At 39.4% G+C, this 27,013-nt stretch overlaps 1 protein-coding gene across 1 annotated transcript; it reads left to right on the plus strand.

The window, feature by feature from the left end:
• The first annotated feature begins 9,572 nt into the window (after positions 1-9,572).
• On the plus strand, positions 9,573-26,757 carry LOC110948046 (apolipoprotein B-100-like). Its single transcript, XM_022189421.2, has 26 exons — positions 9,573-9,708; positions 10,000-10,044; positions 11,397-11,509; positions 11,592-11,734; positions 11,847-11,994; positions 12,374-12,526; positions 13,307-13,431; positions 13,589-13,674; positions 13,762-14,212; positions 15,835-15,949; positions 16,042-16,188; positions 16,313-16,524; positions 16,617-16,836; positions 16,986-17,159; positions 17,245-17,448; positions 17,540-17,707; positions 17,871-18,076; positions 18,254-18,424; positions 18,814-18,944; positions 19,068-19,269; positions 19,412-19,584; positions 19,674-19,849; positions 19,959-20,074; positions 20,199-20,572; positions 20,677-25,241; positions 25,353-26,757. The coding sequence occupies exons 1-26, from the start codon at positions 9,654-9,656 to the stop codon at positions 26,469-26,471; spliced, it is 9,792 nt and encodes a 3,263-aa protein (XP_022045113.1). The 5' UTR covers positions 9,573-9,653; the 3' UTR covers positions 26,472-26,757.
• Positions 26,758-27,013: the final 256 nt, after the last annotated feature.

Consider the following 27,013-nt stretch of genomic DNA (forward strand, 5'->3'; position numbering starts at 1 on the left):
TATTTAACTTTAACAGTTTCATCTGTTTAAAGAAAAGGAATTTTTGTGATTTAAATGTAAAAAAAAAATGTAAATAAATGTATTGCAGTAGCCTTTGTTTATACAAAAAAAATCAGTTTTATCTTCTTAACAGTGCAGTTTAATGTTATGCATTTAATGTTTTAAAGTAAGCATGTTAATTTTGCAGGGATGTTATCCTTGGGGTACTCCGGCTTCCTCCCACAGTCCAAAAAAATATGCTGAGGTTCATTGGAAACTCTTAATTATCTGTAGATGTGAATGTAAGAGTGACTGCTTGTCTCTCTATGTAGCCCTGCGATAGACTGGCGACCTGTCCAGGGACTCTGCTTCCTTTGCCCTCAGTTGGCTGGGATGGGCTCCAGCCCCCCCACGACCCTAATGAGGATTAAGTGGTGTATAGATAATGGATGTTAAGTCTGTCTATTATTCTGATTTTATTGATGTTTTTATGCATACAGAAAAAAAATCCTAATTTTAAAGGATAATTGTACCTTTGTGTATATAAACAGACTGGTTTTATGATGTTACTTTCTAGCAGTGAAACTTCTCTTTAAATTTGTGGCATCATCTTTTTCTGAACAGTATATACTCTACTTTCTGTGACTGCCAGGTGACATGTGAGATAAGTGAGTAAAAGAGACACACTGGTGAGAAGTACAGAAGATTAAAATACTTTATTTAAAAAAAAATGCTGCCTTGCGGTAGTTGAGGTAGACACACAGTCCCAACTAATTAACCCTAGCCAATTCACTTTACAACTGAAGCAGTGTTGTTTATTCCACTTGCTCTGTACTCTCCACATCGGTCACTCTTACTGTGGCCCACTGCTGCAGCTCTACAGAATAGTTCACCAGCTTTTTCCTGCATTAGTGTGCATACTGTGCTCATTTAGTCAAATGTTGTGAATCTCAGACTTTCAGCATCATGCTTGCATTGCTCCAAACCATCGCTCAGAGTAAACGGTTAAATTGAGTGCAAGTGTCCTGTCTGAAATGGTCCTTCTTTGTCTTTATTTTCTGTAATTTCAACTTTACAGTTTTAAAATGATATGAGGTGTATATATTTATGCTGAGGTAATACTGCAAAATAAAAATACGTTGGCATGTACATTTTAATTACTTTGGAGACTCATTAAGTCACATTTCAGTGTGTTTTCCCTATAACTGCTATTTATATTGCAACACCAGATGAGAACAAGAAACCAAAGCATGACCACTTTGTCTTAAAACTGTAAAGCTGCTACACGTCCCTCTGTGCATTCAATATCATTATCCTGAACATTCCTGCAGATGCAAAAATGTAATATCCACTAGCAGCCAGAGGGAGTCACTCTGGCCACGCTGAAACATTTTCTTTATAAAATAATGCTACTATTACATGACTGTCAGAAATGACATGAGCTGGAATCAATCAGTGCCAAAAATAGACTAAACCAGAGCTTTTATTTCTTAGCGCTGAGGCTGATAAGTAGGCCACAGTATTTATTTTAAGTTTAATAAATGCATTGTATGGTAGCATATCAGGCTGTGAAAATGAAAGACAGAAATGCTTTATTGTGCATTGATCATAAACAGGACTGAGAGGTATTTTCTGTCACCATGAAAAAGAAGCATTCCAAAGCAGCTGTGCAGTTGATTTTAAATGCAAATGACTAACTGGACCTTTGGGATTTACAGCTGGCACAGGTTCAATATACAAACATTTTTTTCTTCTAAACTTCATCTGAAAGTCTTTTTGCTGTTCCTTTGATAAACCTTTTCAGGTTCATCATCAGGAGCTGAAATCTTTGATCCATAATTGCTGTACCTTAACAGTAGAAGAACATGTTATCAAGTAGTTCCCGAAGATACCAGAAGATAGCAGTCAGTGAAATGTAGGGCAATCTTTCCAGGTTGCTGCCCTCTCTTAAACAAGCACAGTATGATAACATGTGCCCAACTGGGATAGAGTTTCTGCTTGCAGAAAACAGCATTTTTTTTTCTCAGATTACTTTTGAGCAAACTCAGAAACATCTGAAGTGACGCAGCAACTACCAGCAGCTCCTCTTATGTAATATGTAGTGATGAAGTAAACATGAAGTGATCCTGTGCCTGCAGAGTAGAGTATACAGTACTCACTGGCTTACTGTGAGTATTCAATAGATACAATTACTCATCAACTGACAGGGATTAACATGTCTACTTAGCTGTACTGAGCTCCACCTGTTGCTGACCCTGAGCTGGTGCTGCAGAAGCCGTCCAGAGACTCTCTTATGCAACATACAGCATAAGTCCTGCTGTGTGACAGACAGACAAACACGTGTGTGTGCATGCATTACTCCACCTGTCTCAATAGGGTATTTAACAGCTACAATCATGAATCAGCTGACAGGAATCAACACGTCTGCTCGGCTTCATTCGGCTTCACCTGCCGCACACCCTGAACTGGTGTTGCAGAAGCCGTCCAGAGCCGACGTCCATGAGTTCAGCTTTACCAAAGCAGAGAGGCTGCAAAGATGCTCTCTTAAAGCGGCCTTATCTGCTGCTCTTGTTGGGTTGACTTCAAACTTCATTTTCCCAGCTTCTAAAATGGATGTGGATAGCAGAGCAGCAAAGTGTGTCCTCAGAGTCAAAGAGGATTAGAAAAGCAGAAACATTTTACATTCATGAAGCTGAAATCAGAGTATTTTGAATTTCCTTTGATTAAAAAAAAACTCATATCAATGAATGCATTGTCAAAATAGGTGACGATTATTTTAAAACTTGACAACTAATTGAATAATTGTTAGAACTCTGGTGGAAGTCTACACCAAATACAGTGGTGGAAAACGTTTTTGGACACCACATGCATTTGTGCAATATTGCATTAAGTGCAATTTCTTATAGTATAGGGACAGCCAAAATCAGAATACATAAGAAATTTTGAGTACTGGCTCATTTTGGTACCAGTGATCCACTAATGAAAGTCATGCTTTTTATTAAAAGACACAATTTTTATTGCCATGCTTCATGTTTATATAAAGCCAGCACATCTGAAAATTGTTCAGAGACAAAAACGGCTAAAACAGGGAACCTAACGCAGTAAACATGCCTGAAGATACAGATTCTCAGCCTATAAGGATACAGCTGCTGCTAGATAGCCAGGAAGTGCAGATGCAGTACTGCAGCAGTTTGATTCACTCTGCAGAAATACAGACGAACCAAACGTTTGGAAGGCAAACCAAAATCTGGATGTCCAAGGGTTTCTTTAGCAAGAAATGACCGCATCCTGATTCACGTGTGAAGGGAAAACCACCGAATGAGATCAGGAGCTTCAGCAGCAGTGGTCAAACCAAACTGGTGGCAAGTGTTCCACCCACACTGAACATGACCGGCTTTTAGATCATGGCTTAAGGTCCTATCATGCTGTCAAGAAGCCCCTGATCAATGAGAGACAGAGTTTAGCCCCAAGAACTGGGCAGCCAGGAATTGGAAGAAGATTCTGTGGTCAGATGAGTCCAGTTTCCAGGTTTATTTTCCTCCTGCTAATGTGAGGAAACAAGGCCAGGTGAAGCATTACCTCCAGCATGTACAGCACCTACTGTCAAGCATGGTGGAGGCAGTATCATGGTTTGGGGATACATGAGTGCTGCTGGTGTTGGTCATTGGAAGAAGTCACATGATCAGAGAAAAAGTGTAACATAATTAATAACATTCATTATTATGACATTTATTTAAACGGGTCTTATAAAGTTAAAAGGGTAAATAGGCTGGTGTGATGAAGTATTCAAGTCATAAAGTTTTCTGTTAGTTATTTCATTTATAAGGTGCAAAGTATTGGAATACAATCAGAAATTAAACAAGATCTGTATCTGATTTGGTGAGAATTTGTTTTAAATTTAAGAAGAGAAATGAGATACTGAAGTAGTTCTTGCAGAAGACCTTTGATAAATGAAAATGTAGTTCTCTTCCTGATGCTATTTATAATTGGCCTACTTTTTCATGCTGCACACACTGATGAAACGCGAGACATGAAATGATAAACCAAATGAAGTTGCTTTAGAGGTCCCATATGGCCAAAATCCATGTGATGTGTTAATGTTACTGTTGAACCCTGATTCCAGCTAGAGAATAGTGAATGTCACATGTCATATTTCCATGATCCACGCTAACAACGACATGCTGGAGAAATTTTACACTGAAGCAATTAAAGCAATTAAATCTGCTGAATATGAAGACACACAAGTTATGAGAGCTGCAAGAAGTGTATGAATTCTTTAATTATGAAAATAAAAGGACCTTAAGGGTTTGTAGGCAATTTAAAAAGTACATTCTTGACCTTGTACATTTTTGTTCAATATTAAATCGCAATTCATCAACAAAATTTAAAGTCGCCACCAAGAAGGTCACTTTCCCAGCAACACTTTCCTTTAACAAGTGGCCCTGTATTTTTTTTGTCATGAGTGTAGCCTCATGTTGTGTGATTTTATAACTACACATTCTTTTTCACCACTTACAACACAAAGTAAAATCATTAACCGACAAATTCTATAACTTTAAACAGCTCTGCATTACAAGCATGGACTTTATCTGTTGGTCTCCCAGATACAGTTTTCATTATACGAGGAACAATCTGGTGTGAACATTTATGAGTAGGGATGCCCAATATTTGCTTTTTTGCCAATAACAGATATGCCGATATTGTCCCGCTCTCAATTTCCGACTCCGATATCAACCGATACCGATATATGTGGGCTATTTAACTAATTTTAGGTGACATCACATATCTCCTGTCGTGGAATTAACACATCATGCCTAATTTTATTGTGATGCCCCACTGGATACATTCTCAAATGCAACAAGGCTTTCCAGATGTAAACATAGTCTGTGCAAAATCAGAAAGCTATTTAAACTTGAGTTATGCGGGAAAATGCCATATTTATGCTATATTTATTTATTTTTTAATTGTCTCAAACAACAGGTCACACTTTCCATCTCGCCCTCCCTCTGTGAGTCTATGAGTAAAATGCTGGAGAAATCCAGCCATTATTTTATCAGTTTTCATGATAGGCAAAAACCCCGATAACAATATTGATCAATATTACATTTTTATGCCAATATCGGGCCGATAATATCAGCAGACATCCCTATTTATGATGCTCCCTCATGCTATCATGCAAATATACATTAAACAAGACAAAGCATATTCACAGGTAAAGAGTTCGCATATAAAACATTTTAGCATCTTCTAGCTACCAACCTAGAAGGAAACAGGTGAAAATCTTTGCTGATGGTTAGTACAACTACATCAACTGTTGTCATTCGATGAAAAGGTTCAGTTTTGCAATAATCAATCAATAAATTCAACCTACAGTTGATAAAAGGTGTTTATCCCCCTTGGAGGTTTTCCCATTTTATTGCTTTTCAGCATTGAATCAATCATGTATTGTTGCTTTTTTTTCAAGAATAGGGTTATATTTAAATAATTGTTCACTTTACCTTTTATCTTTACAAGCCTTCTAGGACCTGCAGGGGGTAGAATCCCACATAATGATGCTGCCACCACCATGCTTCCCAGTAGGTGTGGTGTGTTTGTGATGATGTTTGATGTCTGATGTTCAGAAAGTTTAATTTTTGTCCCATCAGACAAAAAACCCTTCATTCAATTGATTTCAGAGTCTCTTACATGCCCTCTGGTGAACTCTAATCAATGTTTTTTTTAACAATGTCTTTGTCTTTGTAACACTAAAGCTTTGACAGGTGAAGAACAGCAACATTTGTACACACCATCTGTCCCATCCCAGCTGCTGAAGTTTTTAACTCCTTCAGGGGACTCATTGGTGTCTTGGTGGCCTCCCTCGCTAGTATACAGGCACTTAGATTGCGCCAACTCTAAGATTTTTGCCCATGTGCCACATTCCTTGCATTTTTAATGATGAATTTAACTGTACTCTAAGGGATGTTCAGTGACTTGGACATTTTCTTGTCTCATCCCCTGACTTATATTTTTCAATAACTTCTTCACAAAGTGTTTTGTGGCTTTATGGTGTAATTACAGTCAAGTGCACTGATTCACCAGTGACTGAACCTTCCAGATACAGACGTCTTTACACTGTAATCACTTAAGACACATTTACTACAATGAGATGATCCTCATTTCACTAATTGTCTGACCTCTAGCACCAGCTGGCTGCACCTGTGTTGAATTAGGGGAGTCACTTTACAGGACGGGAATATTTGCACAACCACTTATTTTACATTTTATATCATTGGCATTAATTATTTGAACATGGTTATCACTTTGACATGATAGAGCATTTTTTTGTAAATTCTTGTATAAAAAAAGCTAATAAATTGACCATGATTCAGTGTAGAATAGCAATAAAAATAGAATTCTTGAATATCTTTAATAGGTGGTGTATTAAACTGTGTTAGGTTTAGCTTGGTGTAGCTATAGCAAGTTCCCTGTGTAAAAGCCAACAGTTTTATGAAACACATATTGTCTGCTTTGGAAAAATACATTATTTGCAGCATATGGAAACACATTTTCACCTTCAACCCTGTAAAACCCATTGTTGCAAAAATACATCTTTTTCATTTTTTTTATTATTATTTTCTTTCTGTCTATCTATCTATCTATCTATCTATCTATCTATCTATCTATCTATCTATCTATCTATCTATCTATCTTTGTATACATATTTTATTCATATCAGTGTCTGAGAATTGGGGTATATATCCAAATATTGAAAAAAAACAGAAAAAATGCAATAAAATGTAACTAAGCACTAATAATAAAAAATAATTATAATAATGTATAACCCAAATCTAGAAAAAAAATGCGCAAAAAAATTTAAACCAAATGAAACTAAGCAAAAATAAATTATATTTTAAAATATATAATTTTTTTTCATTTATTATCTGAATGTTACAGGGTTAAATGAAAAATATCAAATTTTTTTTTTTTAAAAATCCAAGCTTTCCTGCAGTAATATTTTATTTGTTCATGTATGTGTTTGACAGCAAATGATAGTTATTCCTGCCTGATAGTGATTTGAAAATATTCCAAATTTTCGCTGTTCTCTGTATTTCAGTCGTCATATCTTGCGCCACGTCCTGTAGTCCAGTAACTGCATATATATATATATATATATATATATATATATATATATATATATATAGAGAGAGAGAGAGAGAGAGAGAGAGAGAGAGAGAGAGAGAGAGAGATGTTTCACCACAATCATGGAGAAGAGTTGATTTTGTTGAGCATTTTAAAAGTAATGGTGGATCTGGTTCCAACTGACCCTGTAAGGCAAACCAGTCTCTGACAAACTTCAGGATTCCTTCCATGCTAAGTTGGCCAAATCAGATCTACTTAAACTCACTTAAATGTGCTGATAAATGTAAAATCTGTCTGAACTTATTCATTAAATGTCTATCACTGCCATTTCCCCTTTTTATCCTCAACATATCTGTCCCATATTTATTTATTTATTCTTCTTATTATAGAAGCACTACACCCACATTAGTTTTAGAGCTACAGTAGGTGCATTAACACAGCACATGCACCCTGAACCTTATGGATTTGATGAGTTCTCAGCGTGTTTGAAGTTCAGCACACGGTCCGCTTCACAGGCTGAACTCTGACTTGAGCTCAGACATCCAGTAGAAGTGAAGTAAAGATAATTATCAGTGCAAGACATCCAGGGGGTCCAGTGATGTCACATGTCACATTTTCACATTTTCATTCTCACTTAATGATGAATCTGACTGTGGTAGATAAAACAGCCCCTGCGGAGAAAAGTTCAAGCCAGATTTATCATTGTGGATTTAATTGTTCCACTTTTTGTGTATTAAAATAACCCTTAACTGTGTACATTGGATCCGACGGCGATGAGACGAATCCTACATACTGTAATCATTTGGTGCCATGCTGATGCTACTCTTGTGCAACATCAGGCAGTCTTCTTGTGCCTGATTAACTTATCTTGAGTTCACTTCTGTTGTAATGCTGATCACACAGCTCTAACACACTTCTCTTAGGGGGTGAAAGGTTAGACAAGAATGATGAGACACCAATTATAAATCCTATTTTTTTTTATGATAGTAGATAAAGTTGCTATTGTTTAGAAGGAAATGATTTGGGATTTTTCAAATGTTTTTGGCCTAAAATGTGTTGCTCAGAGGACTGTAACACTAAAAATAGTGTGTTTGAAGTCATTGAACTACTGGATCTCTATTATATAATAGATCCTGACACAGTTAAACAGTGGAACAGTGTCATTTATTGGGTTTCAGTCAATGCATACACATGGGCACCTTAAAATATGTCTTTTAAAGAAGAATATCACCAATGTCACAAATCAAAGTCACTAATATAAAGCCTTTTGTAGCGCCAAAGATATCATAGGAAATTTGCTGAACTGATGAAAAAGGCTAGTTGGAGTTAAAGAAAACAAAAAAAACACAATTTTGTGGAACCAAAATGGCGTAGGTTGTTTTGAATTGCCAGTAACAGAAAGCGAAAGAATGAAAAGGAAGATGAATGTGTGACGTAAAAAAAAAGTTAAAACTGTCCCTCATGTATCACATATATACTATAGGCTGTATCTACTGTATATAGAGTTTCTAATGTACAGTGTGTGCCGTAAAAAGGCTTGATCAGTGAAGATATTTTCACTTGTCATAGCAGGAAAAGCTGTAATATTAAGGATTGCTTTGTTCCATTCAGATATTCCACAGTAATAATTAATATAATGTTGCACCTATACGTACTTACTGTTGTCAGAATTTATGTTATGTTGGTTATGCAGAATCTTTCTGATGATCTGTGTCCTGTATGGGTATGTCTTAAAAGGCCTGAATGCTTTCAGACATGCTTTAATACAGGCTGATAACACGCTCCAAGCAGCACAAAAGCAGCAGGTGACTCAAGTTTCGATTCTTTTTCTGATTATTTCTTAGTCAGAGGGCAAAGGTTAGCTTTACTGTCTCTCAGAGGTCTTTTTATATTTGCGCGTGTTTAAAGAGACGCTGTAGTGACACCTCTGTGGTAAAAACATCCAGTGAAGAGCGACCAGGAGTTAAAACTGGTCAAACAGCGTGAAATCACAACATTTAAAACTTTATCAGTCACTTTATGTGGAGACGATATGTTTAAAATGAAAAATATTGAGACGACTGAACTAAAACTCCCCTGACACGAAATGAGTTTGTGTGCTTACTGCCCTTTGAGCGCAACAAACAAGCAATCAAGGTTAGTGATTTATGATATATTAGCCTTTATATGGCATTGATCTGATTACAAAACGTTTCTTTGAGATAAAGTCTCATGGGTTTTATTTTTTTGTTGTTGAACAATATTCATATGTTTGCTTTACGTTCTCTGTTAACAACCTCAGAATGATCCCAGTCCTCAAATAATAAGGCAATAGTCACTGAACATAATCGCGCTGACCACCCACACCCAGTGCTGACAGACAAGTCTTTTTACCTTTGGCCTGCCACAAGGACTGCTCAGACTTTGGAACCAGGGCAACACATTGCAAGTCCCAGTGATCGCATACAGTAAGACAGCAGAGCTATAAAAGCCGGAGAGCGAGGAGACAAGAATTAGTCTTCAGAGAAAGAGGAAGGCTCTCCTTTACCTCAAGGCTTCCAGGAGCTCTACCCATCATGTGGGGTACGAAGCTCTGCCTTTTGCTGCTCGTGGCGACGTCCACACTAGCCCGTAAGTATTCTGCTTTGACACTGATGGAAAAATAACCTGAGGATATAGTTTCATACTTGGAGTTTTAAGTCTATTTATGGTGAAAAAAGTTTGGGAGTCTTAGTATTTAAAAATCTGATCTTGTCTGCTCAGATTGTATTGGAGATATTTGTGACAATTGTAACACTATTAAAATAGGACAAAATTATACTTGTAATTACTAAAGTATGCAATTTAAATGTTTCATTTTTCTTAACTGAGTTTAAGAACAATTTGTGGATTTGAAAACATTTTCTTTTTCATCCTTTACAGAGCAAGACTTTGGAGGTATTGAAGAACAAGGTCCTGTTTGCTTATGTAAGTTTCTGTCATATGTTTTATTGTTGTTGTTTTATAAATCACTGTGGATATTTTGGAAATCTGGTTAAAGCTTAAAGGTTACCATTGGATTAAACTTTGATTCAGCTGGTTTGGTACAATAACTTAAATACATTTAATGAAGCCGTGTTAAATTTTATCTTCATTTTATGAAGAGTTATAGGCCCTCAAAGTGCATATGGGTGCATTGTTAAAATTCAGCATTTGTTTGTTTTTTGACTGTTTTAAAGTGTAATATTTTGAAAAATTCCCAGATTTTTACTGTTGTGTTAATTTGCAAATATCAGATAGCTAAGAAAAATCACAGATAAAAAGTCTATCATTAAAAAAGGACAAAACTGTGATTGAAAAAATTGAGTAGAAATTTCTTCTTTTACATCGTTGTACTGTAACAAAACAAAAAACACAAACAAGTGTACTGTATTTAAATCTACAATAATATTATTTTACAGATTTTCTATATATTTTTGATGTAAAACTGCGTATATTAAGGATGAATAAATACCATTATTTTTAGTTGTTATTTCACAGATTTTTCCTTCTTTTGTAAAATTTCAGACAAAATCTAGTAAAATTAAAATTATAAAGTATGAAATAAAACTGTAAACAACATCCAGTTCAGAAAACAGCATTTTAAACTGATTTTTACATAATAATAATTAGTTTTTTTTCTTCAGAATGTATGTCTTTACATATGGTGTTAAATCTGTTTAAAAATGCAATAATTTTACATATATTTGATAATATTGTCACTGTTTATATAGTTTTTGAACATTACAGTATTTCCCCTTTTTTTTAAAAAACGTATTTTTATCTGGCACCATTGTCACCAGATTTTCGCTGTTAATTTTGTGCAGGTTTTTTGAAATTTATTTATTTATTTATTTTAAAGTGTGGGTTGAAATTTCACATAAAATTGATCAAATTCATGTTTAAAATTTAAGTCTATGCATACAGGATATATCCAAATGGCAATTTAATGCAATAAAAAAACACATTTAAGCTCTGTTTAAAAAAAAAAAAAAAATCGATGTCACATGCACTCCAGATGTCACAATCTAAAGCCAAAGTCTTGTTTTCGTAAAGCACTATCTGGCTTCAGTAAATATACCAATCTGCTGTCCAAAAATAAACCTTCTGATGGAGGCAGTGATTGATTTTTCATGGAATCGCCCTTCAATAAGATGTGATGCAACCTGATGAAACCACAAAACACAAAGAGTTGTCTTTGAATCTATGCTGATGATCTCACCTGTCATATTTTGTTGTTTTTACAATAGATCAGAATGTGTCTGAAACATTAACATAACGCTCTAACTGATGCTTTTTAGTGGGCAAAAGATTTAAGAACTTCAGACGATATGCTTACAACTATGAAGCCGAGAGCTATAACGGTGTGAATGGAGCTAACGACTTCCAGAACGGCCCCAAAGTCTCCTGCAAAGTACGTCTAGCAGCCTCGACCATCACTTGAACAATAAGAGCTGAACATGAAACACAACAAAGATGTTTAATCTCCTCTACAGGTTGAGATCGAAGTGCCCCAGACCTGCAGCTTCGTCCTCCGTACAACAGACTGCTCTCTGGATGAGGTCGTTACAGATGACTCAGGAAACACAGTGGCTCAGCCTGCTGCCGGAGCCCAGGCCTTCAAAGCTGCCATGGAGAAGTAAGTCAACTCATTATGTTACCTGGAATTACTTTATTTAATTTGAGCTAATAAAAAAAAGCGGATGAAACTAAATGGCCAGTTGTAAATGGTGATTTGTCCACGTCAACAGGAACACTCTGAAGTTCACAGTTGAAGGACAGACTGATGTCATACTGTTCCCAGAGGACGATGAACCCGTCAACATCCTCAACATCAAGAGGGGAATTGTGTCTGCCCTGCTTGTTCCTGTGATGGAAGAGGACAAGAACAAGGAAATGGTAGCTCTCCTGCTTGTTTGTTACTTTCTTTATTTGCCAATTAATTCAGAGAAATAGAGCTTAATTCCATCATTGATGTAGCGTCACGAAGAGAAAAACAAGTTGCGCAATGACCAGATAAGCTGCCCCAGTCAGAGGTGATAAATACACTCTTGTAACATCACGTCCTCACAATGCCAATCTTCTGCTGCAGGGCAAAGTCCCTGATAAGTTTATCTTGTTATTGGCATCACCTGCCCTCATAATAGGAGCCTAATCTTTCAGGTTCATTGATTATCTGATTCCGTGAGATAAGTTAAAGGACAGACAGTTGGTTCACGACTCCCACAAATGCAACTTTGCAACTTTTGTGTTGATGAGGCCTATCATCATTTTTCAGGCCACCGTGCACGGAGTTTGCGCCACCGAATTCACCGTCAAGGCCAGAGAGGACATCGCCACCCATGTAACCGTCAGCAGGGATCTGAACCGATGTGACTCGTTCACCGCTCGCAGGCAGGAGACCAGCCCTCTGGCCCTCATCACTGGCCTGGTGAGAGCTCAAACAACAACCTCATACTGTCAAACTAAAGCCAGAAGTCAAAGCACCAGCACTCACTCCTCAGTAGAAGACGATTAAAAAGCACCATCTTACTGCAGTCATTTCATTTACTAAGTTTTCATGGTATACAACTGAGGCTTTGCTCAAAAAGCAAACATTAGTGGCATCTGAAATGGGAAACCACACATATTTATGATTTACTTTGCTTTTCCTCATCAACTGCACTGTAAAAATGAACTGTAATTTACTATTATTTTACAGATTTTCTCTGTTTGTTAAATTACAGATAATGACCAGTAAAATCACAGCATTTGTATTTACATACTAACCTTTTAAAACAGGCTAAAATTCTAAGTAACATCCGCATCAAGAAAATCTGTAGTTTTTACAGATGTGAATGACATCAAATTTATAAAATTTATTTTACAGAAATTTGCCGATATTGTTTGACATGAAAATTCCACATATTAATGTTTTTTTTAAATGCTAAATCTGCTGTACTTTTTCTTCTAAAATCACAGAGGACAGTATTAATCTAAAAGTTTAACTGTTAAAAGTGTAATTATTATACAGATATTTGTCATTTTAAAAGCAAAACTGTGCAGTATTATTTTTAAAGTTTTTACCATTATTGAACATTACATTATCCTCTGTTTTTTAATGTATTGTTTCTGGTACCTTTGCTGCCAGATTTTCAGCATTTTGTTTTTCTACAGATTTTCTTTCAGTGTCATGAAACTTCAGTGTTGTCTTGTTGTGTTTCTCCTGCAGAACTTCCCTCTGTCCAAGATGATCAGCAGCACTCAGACCTGCAGCTACAACTTTGACAACCAGAAGAAGCACATGACCAGAGGAACCTGCGAAGAGAAACACATCTTCCTGCCTCTCTCCCACAAGTACGTTTTAAAAGAAAAAAACATATTTCATGCTCCACTTAGGAATGTTTTTTATGCCTAGAAACTGTTTGACTTCTTCTGTATTTGTGTGAATGATGTGCTGGATATGAACATTTCATTGCTGGAAGTTTAGTTTGTTCTTCTCTTCTGCTAAAAGGAACGAATATGGAATTTCTGCTGTGGTGAAGCAGACTGTGACTCTGGTAGAGACCGCCAAGATCAACGACAGAGTCTTTGACCACAGTGAGTGTTTTGGTTTTTAGAATGTGACGCAAAGCGTGTAAAAAATTCCTATGATATTCTCATTGTTTCTGCTGTAATTCTACTTAGATGAGGACAACAAGAAGTACCTGACCATGGATGCTGTTGAGGACAAGTCTCCTGTGCAGACCAAAGATAATGTCATTGAAACCATGCAGAAGCTGAACACTCTGTCTCAGACTACTAAGGGCGAGCGTCGTGCAGACCACTTCCACTCGCTGGTGTCTGAACTCCGTGGACTGAAGGTTGACATCCTCACCCCCGCTGTTGAGGAGATGATGGACGTCTCCAGCTCTCTGACCTGGCAGGCTCTGGCTCAGTGCGGTACCCCAGAATGCACCAGCGCCATGCTGAAGATCCTCAGGACCTTCGACGAAGACGCTATTGAGGTCGATGCTGTTGTCTATGCCCTGGGACTACTGCCCCAACCTTCCCGTCTGCTGGTGAAGGACTTGCTGGCAATGGCTCAATTCAAGCAGAGCAAACCCATCATGTATGCCTTGAGCAATGCAGTCAGGAAGTAAGTGAACATTATCTTTTTCAACCACTCTGAGTGCAGAGCAGTTTCTGTAGCCTAGCTGCGCTAGACCCAGCTCTTAAGACACAAGGGTCTATGGAACGCTCGACAGCGAGGGAGGCGGGCTAAAAGGTTGTCTTTCAAATCCCTCTGCAGCAATTGGGTAGGTGTACAACCAATCAGCGCAACAAATAGGCTGACGTAGTTCCTAGAGCGCCGGCGGATTGTGGCTAAGTCCCATTAGCTTCCCAACCAGCGGAGCCAACTGGTATATTAAGGATTTGCCATATCCCGTCGGCATGAGTCCAAATACATCTTTCTTCTCAATGAAACACTTCAGTGCCGTCCTTTGTTTATCTTTCAAGTTGAATTTTAGCTTCAAATCTTTAAGGGCTGTGGCCAAAGCCGAGTCGAAATATAACTGTTTATTGTGCGCCGGTTGTTTCTGTCAGAATTGTCGCGCCTCTGTCGTCACTTAGTTACGCCCGCCTTCTGACTCTACACTTCATGGTGATTGGTCCGGCCAGTTTTAGGAGCATCCAGCCTCAAGCCTTATGGAGGGTAACTAGACCCACCCTGGCAGAGAATTAAATTTGTTGCCGTGGGTTGTCTAGCGTGGCTAGGCTACAGTTTCTGTGCATTTTTTAAAACTTTTTTTTTTTTTTAGCTCCTGTCATATTTTTACTCACTGTAGCCACATTTTTCTGTGCAATATAAAGTCCTGCACCTTTATGGAGACAGCACAACCATGGCTAGAAGTAGAGAGAATTGTATTTAACATTAAAAATGCATACACCAGCACCCAGAGCGCTCAGGTGACTGAGCAGGGTCTATAGTTTCCAATGCAGCGGTCATGGGTTCAAATTCAGTTTGTGGCCATTTACTGCATGTCACTCCCCTACTCTTCTACCCACATTGTCTCTCTCTCCACTCTCCTCTAAAAAAAAAAGCAACCTTAAAAAAACATAATTTTGTGGATTGTCAGTATTTATTCAAAGACCACAGCAAATGACAAACTGTAGTTGATTTTACAAACAATTAAAAAGGTTGAACTCTGGACATTTGTGTACAATCAGAAGTAATTTTCTTAGCTGTCATTTATTTAATTTTTTTGTTCAATTTTCACCATAAATTTTACAGTACTCTGCTGTTATTGCAGACTCTTGTTTTTAGCTCTAAAAAGCCCCCACCACATTTCACAGTCTTTAGACAAATTCCGTAAAAACAGTGCCTTGCTATTAGAATCCAGCTGTGTTTTTACAATAATTTCAAATTAAAAGTCCCTGAATTTTTGACTTGTGTGGAGGGGTGCAGACTTTGTAGTTTTTATTTATTTTTACAGAATCAGTTTAGAGCAAACAATTCATGTTTGGTTAATTTTCGAATAAGATGTACATTGGAATAAATTGCTTTTAGTGAAATGTCAAGATTTTAAGATTTTGGTTAGGTTTTCTGACAGAACAGCATGTGTAGTTTGAAGATAGTCAAATAGAAGAAAATCCAATGATTCTTTCAATTTTTTTTTACAGTTTGGAGCTCTGATAAATTGTGTCATTTTGTAGCGGTGAGTGGTGCTTTGTGGTGTAAATTAGCATCTAATCACTATTGTATATCTTTGTCTGCAGACTGTACAATGCTGAAGGAAACACCCCTGAGATCACTGCTGTCTATGAGTACATGGCTTCCCTTCTGGGTGCTGACTGTGCTGGAGAGAAAGACCTGACCTTCCTGACTCTGAGGGTAGGAAACAAACACCTCTTATAAAGAATCTAATTTTTTGTGGCAACCTCCAGTTCTGTGCTTTTCCTGATCTCCTGTGCTATTCTGTCCAGGTTGTTGGCAATATGGGAGATGCAATGGAGGCCGCTGACAATACCATTAAGACCACCCTGCTGAAGTGCATGAGACAGCCTGCAACCACTCTGTCTGTGCAGCTGGCTGCCATCCAGGCCTTCAGGCGCATGACTATGACTGATGAGGTAACTAACTTCCCCTTCCACATGGTCATTGTTCTGGTTCCTCTGTTTAATAGTGTAGAGTTTCCCAAAATACAACACACAACTTTCCCTATGTGAAGAAAGTTTCCTCTGTTTTTCTGTCCAGATTCGTTCCAACCTCCAGAGAGTCAGCCAGTACCCCAAGGGTGCTGTGCAGAAGCGCCTGGCAGCTTACCTGATCTTGATGAGGAATCCCACGGACAGTGACATCGAAATGGTGAAGAAGCTGGTTAAACAGGAGCAGAACGCACAGGTCAAGGCCTTCGTGACCTCCCACGTCTACAACATCATTTCCTCTACTGATTCGGAGACCAAAAAGTAAGAATGAAACTTTTTGCATCATTATGTTGTGAAATTCTGCCCTGATTCAAGAACATACCTTCTTACATACAATTTAATCTTTACCTTAGCCTCGGTCAGAAAATCATGGATGCCCTGCAGGACACTGATGTCGAAACCCACAATGAGTACACCACAAAGTCTCGCAACTACAAGCTGGGCATGGCACTTGAGAGCATGCAGGGCGGCGTTCAGGGCAACGTCATTTTTGATCCCAGCAGCCAGTTGCCAAGGGAGGTCCTGCTGGAAACTACCCTGAAGGTCTTTGGATACAGCATGGATATCTGGGAGGTATGTCACATTACAGGTTACGATAATCAGGCATTTATTGTCATTTGAAATTGTGGTTTTACACTTGCTAGAAACTAAAACAAAGGCATTTTCTATCAATAACAGGCAACAGATTCAAACTCTAACAAAAAAACCCTCTCTGGTTTTAGGTTGGCGTGGAAGGAAAAGGCTTTGAGCCAACCATCGAGGCTTTGTTTGGAAAGAACGGCTTCTTCCCTGACACTGTGTCCAAGGCTCTGTACTGGGCTGAAGACAAGATGCCACCAAAGGTCAGAGAGGTTCTGGAGAAATGGATTGCCCCCCTGAAATCAGATGGACAAAAGGTAAGTTTTGTATGGGGCTGTTTCCGTTAAACACTCTAAGCCTGAGTGATTTCCACCAACTAATAAAATGATGCTCTTTTCGAAGGTTCCTGAAAATCTTGTGAGGGAAATTACCCGCAACTTCAACAAGCTGGTTAAAGATCTGCAGAGCCAGGAGTCCCCAGAGGCCATGGCCTACCTGAGGATCATGGGAGCTGAGCTTGGCTACATCAAGGGCACCGAACTGAAGTCTATGGCTGACAATGCAATGATGTATGCAAACATCTTCATGAAGATCATTCCCGCCAAGGTACCTTTCTGTATTCCATTTATCCAGTGATATGAACACTTCTTCCATTCCATAGCAAGAGAGTAATTAAAATTTTGATTCTATCCAACAGTTCATGGCTAACCTGATCTCACGAACCGACAATGAGCTGTTTGCCCATTACATCTTCATGGACAACAAATTCGTCTTGCCAACAGCAACTGGATTCCCTCTGACATTTGCTATGTCCGGTACCTTCACTCCTGGTGCAAAGGGAGGCATTCGCTTTGCTCCAAACATGGTAAATTTTCTCTGTCTAAAACGCCCCATAAAACGAAAAAATAGTGATATTTAAATGATACTGATTAATGTCAAATGTGATAATCTGACATTGTAATTGTAGTGCCAGTTGTCATATAATTTTTTTTTAAATTTTTGTTAACGTGACTTGTTTTGATTTACAGAAAGAGATGGTGTTCATGCCCTCTGCTGGAGTAATGTTCAAGACAAAGATGGGAGTCCACATCCCTGAATTTGTTGCCTCAGATGTTCAGATGCAGACCAATTTTTACCACGAGAGCGCGCTCAACGCCAGGATAACCATGGAAAAGAACCAGGTCAAACTTTCCATCCCTGCTCCCCAGGGCAAAACCAAGTTCTTCAGAATCAGGTAATAAAATAAAGCACTTTCAGATTTTCTGTTGAATACATCAAATGCTAAGGTTTCAGCACTTGATGGAAAATGCTATTATTGACACTATATTTTATCACTTGTGTTCTTATAAGCAGCAAGCTTAATGGAGTTATTAGAACATCAAAAAATGTTCTTTTTTCTTTTTTGTAATAGCAATACTGTGATGATTATGGTTGCTGGAAAGTCTGTATTGATCCCACGCACCCAAACTGAAGAAAACTGCGGCGATCTCTTCACTGGAGTCAAATACTGCACCAGAATCCTTAGTGTCGACAATGACGACAAGACTGATGCTCCTTACATGCCCCTGACTGGAAAGACTCAGTAAGTTGTAGCTTAAATGTTTTGTGTTTGTCGCTATGATATTGATAATTGCAGAACGATTATCATTCTTGAAGTCATAAAGAAATGTCAATAATAGAGCCTTGCCTATGAAATGTAACATATAGCAGTTTAACAGTTGGTTGGAAAACCATAATGAAAGACAGCTAAGAAGTAGAAGGGTTATATATAAATAACCAAAGGAGCACCACCATCATGCTAACAGATTTAATATGATATTAGGCCAAGAACTTTGAAAATATGAGCTTGAGTTGTTTGTCGGATTTCTATGTGCACATGTACTATGTAAGAGATGTTTTTGTAATGACCTTGTAGATACACAGTGCAGTATCACAGAAGATTTATTTTTTTATTTCTTTATTTCACTGTAGGCTTGCTATTGACATTGAGCCTACAAACAAAGTCACCGAGTACACAGCCACCATCGCCTATGAACTCCTCAGCGAAGGAAAGGACGGTCGCCAGAAGGTTGATTCTCTGAAAATGATCCTGAAAGCTGAAGGTATGAGCGCTGCTTCTGAAAATGTTAAGTTTTTTCATGAGCTACACCTTCTGTGTCATTTTGTGGAGGCAGCTGCGTGGATCAATCATAAAGCTATACTTTTTTCTAACCCTGTGACTTTAGGTGATGAGCCTACCGAGGCTACAGCCACCATGAAGTACAACAGGAACAGGAAAGTCTTGACCACTCAGATCCAGATTCCTGACTTTGATATTGAGGCCGGCGTTAAGATTGGCATGAGCGACAGCAGTGCCAAAGGCAAATCCATCATCTTCGAAATCTCCAACAAGAAGGTGCCCCAGCTCTCTCTGATTGGCCGTGCTAAGTGAGTAAACCCAGTACTATCTTTTGACATGCTTGTATTTTAATTAAAGCCAGGCGCTAAAATCTTACTAACTCCACATTTAACACTTTTAATGCAGATGATTTCATATACAGGCACTGATTTTTCTCTTATTTTATCACAGGCTTCAGGCCATGACTGATGGCATGCTGCAGGTTCAGCTGTTAGTCCCATCTCTCAGGACCAATGCCACCGTCACTGCTACTCTGAACAATGCTGAGGGACTCACCATGGAGCTCAAGAATGATGTCAAGCTCTCAGATATCACCTCCCTACAGACAGTCACCTTCAAATATGGTATGTGTGTTATAGCACTGAAAAATTCAGGAATTTGTCCAAACACATCTAAAATGTGAAAATTAAATGGTACATCTTCTGCATCTCAGGTGATGAACTGGCTGAGGTTCAGCTGGCTTCCAACATGGAGGCTGATATGAAGGTTGCAATGCATTACACCGATGCTCTCAAGACCTGGCTCAGGCAGTTTGCAGATGATGTTATGGACCAGCGAGTTGTCAAGACTGACATGAAACTTCGCCACATCCTCAACAAGGGAGTTGAGGTGAATAAAATACAATAATTGCAACTATTTTAGCAGGCAACAACAACACTCAGTTCTTGTGCTATTTTTTCTGACTAAATCATGAGAAACGTGGTATTCTGTTTTTTAGGCCAGCAACATCTGGATGGACAAGATCTCCGCTGATGTCCCATATGTTGAGATTCTGAGGAGCAGCTTAGCAAAGGTGGAAATGCCATCTGTGCCTGAAAGCCTATTCATGAACCTGTAAGTGTAAACACACATTTTTAATAAAACATTTTATTTTGTTATTATTAAATCAGCACCACATTTATTCTGTGTTCAATTGTGCGCTTTGAGTTTAACAAGTGTTCTGTTGCCATTTCACCAGTGAAAGCACATTCACATACAAGTTCAACAAGGACCATTTGACAATTACCATTCCTCTGCCTTATGGAGGCAAATCATCTGATGAGCTCAGGATTCCTCCAATGATCACCTCCCCACAAGTTTCTGTTCCTCAGCTGGGTGTGGAGTTGGCCCCACAGGAGATCAGAATCCCAACGTTTACCATTCCATCTGAATATGATGTGACCCTGCCTCTGGTTGGACTGATGGAGGTGTCTGCCAAGTTTGACAGCAACTATTACAATTGGGAGGCAACTGTATCTGCTGGTAACAAAACTGTAGATTCTCCTCACTACGTGGCCGAATACAAGATTTCAACTGACAGTCAATTCGAAGTCCTCATCTTCACAGCTAAGGGTATTTAAATTTAGATTCTTTAAGAACTGTACAATTGTTATTTAACATAACAGAAAGCATTAAGTTGATACTATTTTTGTTCTGTTGGTTTGTCTGTTTTATAGGAGCCTCAAAAGTCACTGACACAGCAGATAAAACTATGGAGTTCACCATTGATAGTTCCCTGAAACACTTGTACATCAACACAGGTTTTAGTGTGCTGGAGACTGTTGCTCTCACAGACAGTGTGCTCTCAACAGGGCGCTACAGCATTCAGGCTGATTCCCCTATGGGGCTGGACACTTCTCTGACTATCACCACCCAGTTCACCTTAGACTCAAACATGCTCTTTGGCGACCTTAACACAGATGGAAGTGTGACTATTGGACCCATGACTGCTAGCACCACCTATCTGCACACCTTCTCTGTTGAGCCTGCAAAGAAAGAAGCAAAAATGGAGAGCACACTGAGGGTGAACTCTGAAATCCTGAAGATTGCAAACAAGATGAAGGCATCATATGCAGATGAGGGACTTCTGTTTGAGTATACCACCAACATGAACAGCGACCCCATCAAGCACACCACTAAAATGAGCCTTACCTACAAGGATGTCAAGCTTACTGTCCAGTCCGACTCAGTGACCAAGGCTGAGGAGAGAATGCTTCGCAGCCAGATGGAGTTCTCTGCCTCTGAAGGTCAGGCCAGCCTCAGGATTGAGAATCAAGCTGATGATACAGAAAACCGTGCCTACTCTTTGCTTACTGGGTCCCTGAACCCCTCTGGTCTTGAGATCAACGCTGATGCCTCCTTGAACATCTTTAAGAGCCTTGCCTCTCACAAAGCAACCTTGGCCCTGAACACGAATGGCCTGACCACCAGTTGCACAACAACTGCCCAGTTCAGTCCGCTAACATTTGAGAATGTTTTCCAAGGTGGAGTTGACCAGTCTGGTGCTACCATGTCTCTGAAAACAAAGGGAGCCATTGAAGAGAACAAAGCTGAGTTCAGTGTTGACGGAAAGATTGCAAGCACTGAAGTGTATCTCAACAGCATTCTGGAGGGTAGCCTCTTCGACATCAATGGCAGGAACAGAGTGAAGCTCGAAATGAATCAAGATGGCTTGGTCCTCTCTAGCAACATGATTGGATCTTTCAAAGAAATGAGGACTGAGAATGCCCATTCTCTGTCTCTTTCACTGAGGTCTTTCAACCTCCAGTCCAAGACTGACAACACCCTTGATGAAAGAAACTCTTACATGCATGAGATAACAGTCAACATGGAGCGTTTCACTGCCTCTGTCAATGTCAAGAATGACCTGAAGATGATGATGATTAAATTTGTGAACGATGCCCAGTTCAAGGCAGAGCCCTACAACATAGAGCTGACTGGTACAGTGATAGGAGCCATCTCAGAGGAAGAGCTGAAACACATTTATGAAATCAAATTTGTTGACATGGTCCTGTCTGCAGAGTGCAAGACTGATGGTAAACTCCTGGGATCTCACATGAGACATGCAAGTAAAATGGAAGTTGCTGGTCTGACCGTGAAGTTTAACAACAAGGCTACCATCAATTCACCATCTCTCCGTCTGGATAGCACAGTTAAAACTGTAGCTGCACCCTTCAGACTGGACATTGATGCCATTTTCAATTCAGATGGTGAAGTGCATCAGTATGGACAGCACAGTGGTCAACTGTACAGCAAATTCCTCCTGAAAGCAAAACCTATGCTGTTCACACAGTCATTTGAGTACAGAACCTCAACCACACATGAGCTGGAAGGCGGACCCACTATCAAGACCAATATGGACAACAAGTTAAACAGCATGCTGAGCCTTGAAGAGCAAAGCGCCAAAATGAAGATTTCAACTAAATTAAATGAGCATAGCTTTGATCATGATATGACAGCCTATAACAAAAAAGACATAATGGGCATTGAAATGACAGGTACCGTCTCAACTCCCCTCTTCAGCGATGACAGTCAAGATTACATCATCTCTGGCTTTGTGAAGTACAACAAGAATGACGAGAGCCACTTCATCCAGATCCCCTTCATCGAGCATCTGCCTGAAGTAATTGAAAACATGAAGACCACTGTGATAACACTGATGGACAGTGGCATTGAGATGCTGAAAGACATAAACACCAGGTATGAGATCAGTGATAAGTTTCAGGACAAGGTGGCAGAGTTGAAGGAGGTCATTGACAACTTTGACTTCAACCTGTTTGTCCAAGATTTGAGAAAATTTGTCAGTTCAATTGAAAACTACATGATCAACCTGACAGCCAAGTTCCCAACTGACAAAGTCATGAATCTGCTTAAATCTATCAAGGACACCATCATGGCTTGGATCAAGAAATATAACATTTCTAATAAGTTCAATGCAATCTACACCAAAATGGAGGAGATCATCTCCAGCTATCAGGTTGAGAAAATGATCGGGGCCATCATGGATGAGATTGTTAAAATTATGAAGCAGTATCAAGTGAGGGAGAAGATTCAGTATGTGTTTAATGCTCTCAAGTCAATTGACATCCAGCCTTTGTTGAACAAAGTTAAGGCACCTGTTCAGGAGTTGATGAATGAACTATATTCATTTGACTTCAAACAGCTGATTGATGACATGACCAACTATTTCATGAGAATGATCCAGAATATCAGATCTTTTGACTATGACACATTCACCTTGGAGCTGAAAGACAAGGTGGTGGAAATGAGCAAGATCCCCTGCTTTGGAAAACTTTATGGTGAGTTTAGAGTAGTCTCCCCTCATTACAATCTCAGGACCACCGCTGACCTGGAAAACACCACAACTACATCAGTCACACCAGAGTTCAAAATGAACTTCAACTCAAAGGCCACATCCACTTCGGAAATCCTGGATTTCACTGTGGACGCCGAAGCACATTTTGTTGCACCTGAGATGAGCCATTTGGCCATCACTGAGAACATCAAGGTTGATCAGTCATCCTTTAAACTTGACCACAAGGGCACCATGACTCTCTATGGCCTGTCAGGTCAAGCTTCTGCTGAGACTACTGCAAAGGCCACAACTGAGCTTTATGTTGCAGAGCTGAACAACAGAGCAGTCTTTACAATGGAAAATACAGTTTCTGCCACAGTGAAGACAAGCTATAAACACAACATCAGCATACCAGCCTTCAACACCTTCAGTGATGCAAGCATGAATCAAACGACAGTTTTCCAGCTTGAAGATGGTTCTGCACGTTTGACCATAAACAATATAGGCAATGAAAAATTTGCAGTTCAGACCTTCTCAGATGAGATAAAACATAATAGTAAAATGGAAGTGATCATGGATCTCCACACTTCCAAGGTGACCTTCAATGCAAAAACAGATGGCGACCAGTTTAAAATGAATCAAAATGCTATTGTTGATGTATGCATTTTCCGCCATGTAATTATTGAGGCCAAGGCTGACACAGAAACACCTTTCATGAAGGACAGTATTGCAGAGGTCAAGTTTCAGGCGAAGATTGAAGACATGACAATTGATTTCACTGCCTCTCACAATGCAGAGCTTGTTGGTCAGATTGAGGGAACACTCTCAAACTCCGCTCTTGCCTCGGTCAAACCTACGGAGCTTGTGTTTGATACCAAGAACAAAGGAAATGTCAAAGTCGCCCTTCCATTCAAGCTGTCTGGAAAGATGGACCTCCAGAATGACATCGCTTTTACCCTGAACTCTGAAGTGCAGAAAGCTAGTTGGACAGGTGAGGCTAGATTCAACCAGTACAAATACTCCCACCAATTTACAATGGAAAACGGTGAGACAGAAATCAGCGTACACAGCATATACAGCCTGACCACACCTGAGCAGATATTTGACATGAACACCAACCTGAAGTATGCTAAGAACCCTGAAATGATCACCATTGACATCGATATGGATCCAGTCATCACTGCCATTAATACCAACATCAGGGCAATGCACAAAAAAGTGCTTCTTGGCAAAGATAAGGCTGCTGACATCCTTGCTTCATCTTATAACAAAGCAAAGGCAGAGTATGAAAAATACAGCATTGAGTTGCCTAAAACCATTACAGTCCCTGCCTATAAAGTTCCAGTGATGAACATTGAGATGTCTACATTCACAGTTCCCCTGCCTGACTTCACCCTAATCACAATGCCTGCTCTGCATGTTCCATCTGCCCTCAGCAAGCTGACCCTCCCAAAAATCACTCTGCCCAAAGTTCAGAGCATCAAGATCCCAGTAATGGGTGATCTGACTTATGAGTTCTCCATGAAAACTGCAGTGATCACACTCAAAACTGATGCCAGCATCCTCAATAAGGATGGCGTCAGCATCAAACTTGATGCTTCCTCATCCTCTCTATTTAAAATTCTGAATGGAAAGATTGAAGGCAACATCAACATGAACACTGCACATGGATTTAAAATGGCCTCCATCCTTGCTGTAGAACATCCCATGCTAGAGGGAAAGCATGACAGCACCATTTTCTTAAACTCTGACAGGGTAGAAACCTCTGTCACCAATTCAGCAAAGGTCAATCTACTTGAAACCATGGAAATCTACCAGGAGATCACTGGAAATCCTGAAGAAGGCCTTGTTGTCTCCATGTCCACTCCATCTGCAGGACACATTGCAGTCCAGATGCAGGCTAAGCGGCCAGCACAAGTGAAAGCAAGACTCTATGGTCGCTACCCAGTAAGAGAACATTTAATTACTAATTTAATTTCTCATCAGAGCAGATTTTGAATTCAGTGTAAATGGTGTTTTTAAACTAATCAATCTTTGTCTGTTTGCTTTTTTCAATAGTCTGAGCCAACAACAGACATTGACATCATGGCCCTGAAGATGTCTGTGAAGAACTCTGAGATGCTGAACTTCCAAACAACCTGGAATATGGAAATGCCATATGAGATGATGCTGACAATGAAGAAGGAGGTGCCCAAAGTCATGAAAATGGTGTCTGATCCTGCTGCTAGTGCATACAAAAAAATCAACAGTGCAGTTAGGGATCTTGGGGTTCACTTTGATCAGGTTAAAAAGCAAAGTAATGAGATGTTCAATACGGCTGCTGAGAAACTTGAAGCATTTAATCCATCTAATATTATGACCACTGTCACAGACAAGACCATTGAGATCCTCAAAGAGTACCAAAAGAAGGTTAAAATTGTTCTTGATGCTGTTGTTAAATTCCTGAGAGAGACCAGCTTCCAAATCCCTGGCTTTGAAGAGAGGTTGTCTGGTCTTGAGATCTATCAGAAATTCAGTGCTTTTGTTGCTGATGTATCTGAGGAAGCTGTTCAGAAGATTCCACAGTACTTTACCTCCATGTTTAAAGCAGTTATTGATTATTTCCAGTCCATTGAAATCACCCTTCCTGGCTCCACTTACATTGTCAGTGGAAGAGAAATTCTTGATGACTTGTCAGTGCCTTTGAGGAAACTCCAGGACCAGGTGATTGTTACAGTGAGGAAAATTGGAAACATCCAGCTGGAGGACATCATTAACAAATTCTCAGCACTCACACAGTTTGCCACTGAACAATGTGAGAAGCTTCTCCAAACTCTTAAATCATTTAATGTAGAGAAGCTCTCCACCTTTATGACTGAAGTATACAACGATGCCGTTCACTCTCCTGTCCTGGCTGATGTTTTGAAGCAGGTTGAAGAAGCCTACAGCATTGTAATGGAATATCTAAAAGCTGTGAAAGCTAAATTCCAAAACATTGTGGCCGACATGTCTTGTGAACAGCTCATTGCAGACATCCAGTCCTGGATTGACTCAATGGTAAAATGCGTTAACACCTTCCACAACAATGTCATTATGAGCCTGAAGGAAAAAAGCAAAGTTGCTGAACAATATGTGACAGTAAGCGACAGACAGGTGGAGGTTGACATCCCTATACCATTTGTTGCCAAACTAAACTAAGTGACTGTGGCTAACAAAAGTAGTATTTGAACAGTGTTTGTATTCACTTTCTCTGTTTTGTAACCATCAAGATGATAGTGAGTTTATTGTCATTACAAAAAAAAACACAACTGTAAGCTAACAATGATGTCTGTATGTATACATGTCTCTCTACTGTTTTTCAAATTGTTAATTTTGTTTATTACTTCACCGTAGACTCTCTGTTGTCATGGTCCTACTGTACTCCATTTATGTCTTGTACTATTTAAAAACCTCTGTGGCATCAATAAATACAATTTGTACCGCATACATCTATCTCTGTATTTATTTTATAAGATTTGTCACAAACTCAATGGACGGACCCGAGCAGAGAACCACACTACCAGGCAAAACTGGGTGGAAAAAGGAGGTTTATTGGAGGGATAGAGATGGCAGAGAGGCTGGAGAGAACCGGGAGGGATGTGGCCGAATGAGCCCGGATCGGGGCGCCGGAGCCGGGCATCGACGGCCGCTGCTGGTTCCGGAGGGGGGCCAGAGTGTGGTGGTGAGCGGTGGAGTGGATC

The sequence above is a fragment of the Acanthochromis polyacanthus genome, chromosome 16 (assembly GCF_021347895.1).
Source record: "Acanthochromis polyacanthus isolate Apoly-LR-REF ecotype Palm Island chromosome 16, KAUST_Apoly_ChrSc, whole genome shotgun sequence".
Classification (NCBI taxonomy): domain Eukaryota; kingdom Metazoa; phylum Chordata; class Actinopteri; family Pomacentridae; genus Acanthochromis; species Acanthochromis polyacanthus.

What these genes read in the sequence shown, in the direction of transcription:
- LOC110948046 (XM_022189421.2), top strand. Translation starts at nt 9,654, where the DNA reads ATGTGGGGTACGAAGCTCTGCCTTTTGCTGCTCGTGGCGACGTCCACA. An exon ending in TTCAAAGCTGCCATGGAGAA is followed by an intron (nt 11,735 to 11,846) that starts GTAAGTCAACTC and finishes CCACGTCAACAG; the next exon opens with GAACACTCTGAAGTTCACAG. An exon ending in TGAAGATCATTCCCGCCAAG is followed by an intron (nt 17,449 to 17,539) that starts GTACCTTTCTGT and finishes TCTATCCAACAG; the next exon opens with TTCATGGCTAACCTGATCTC.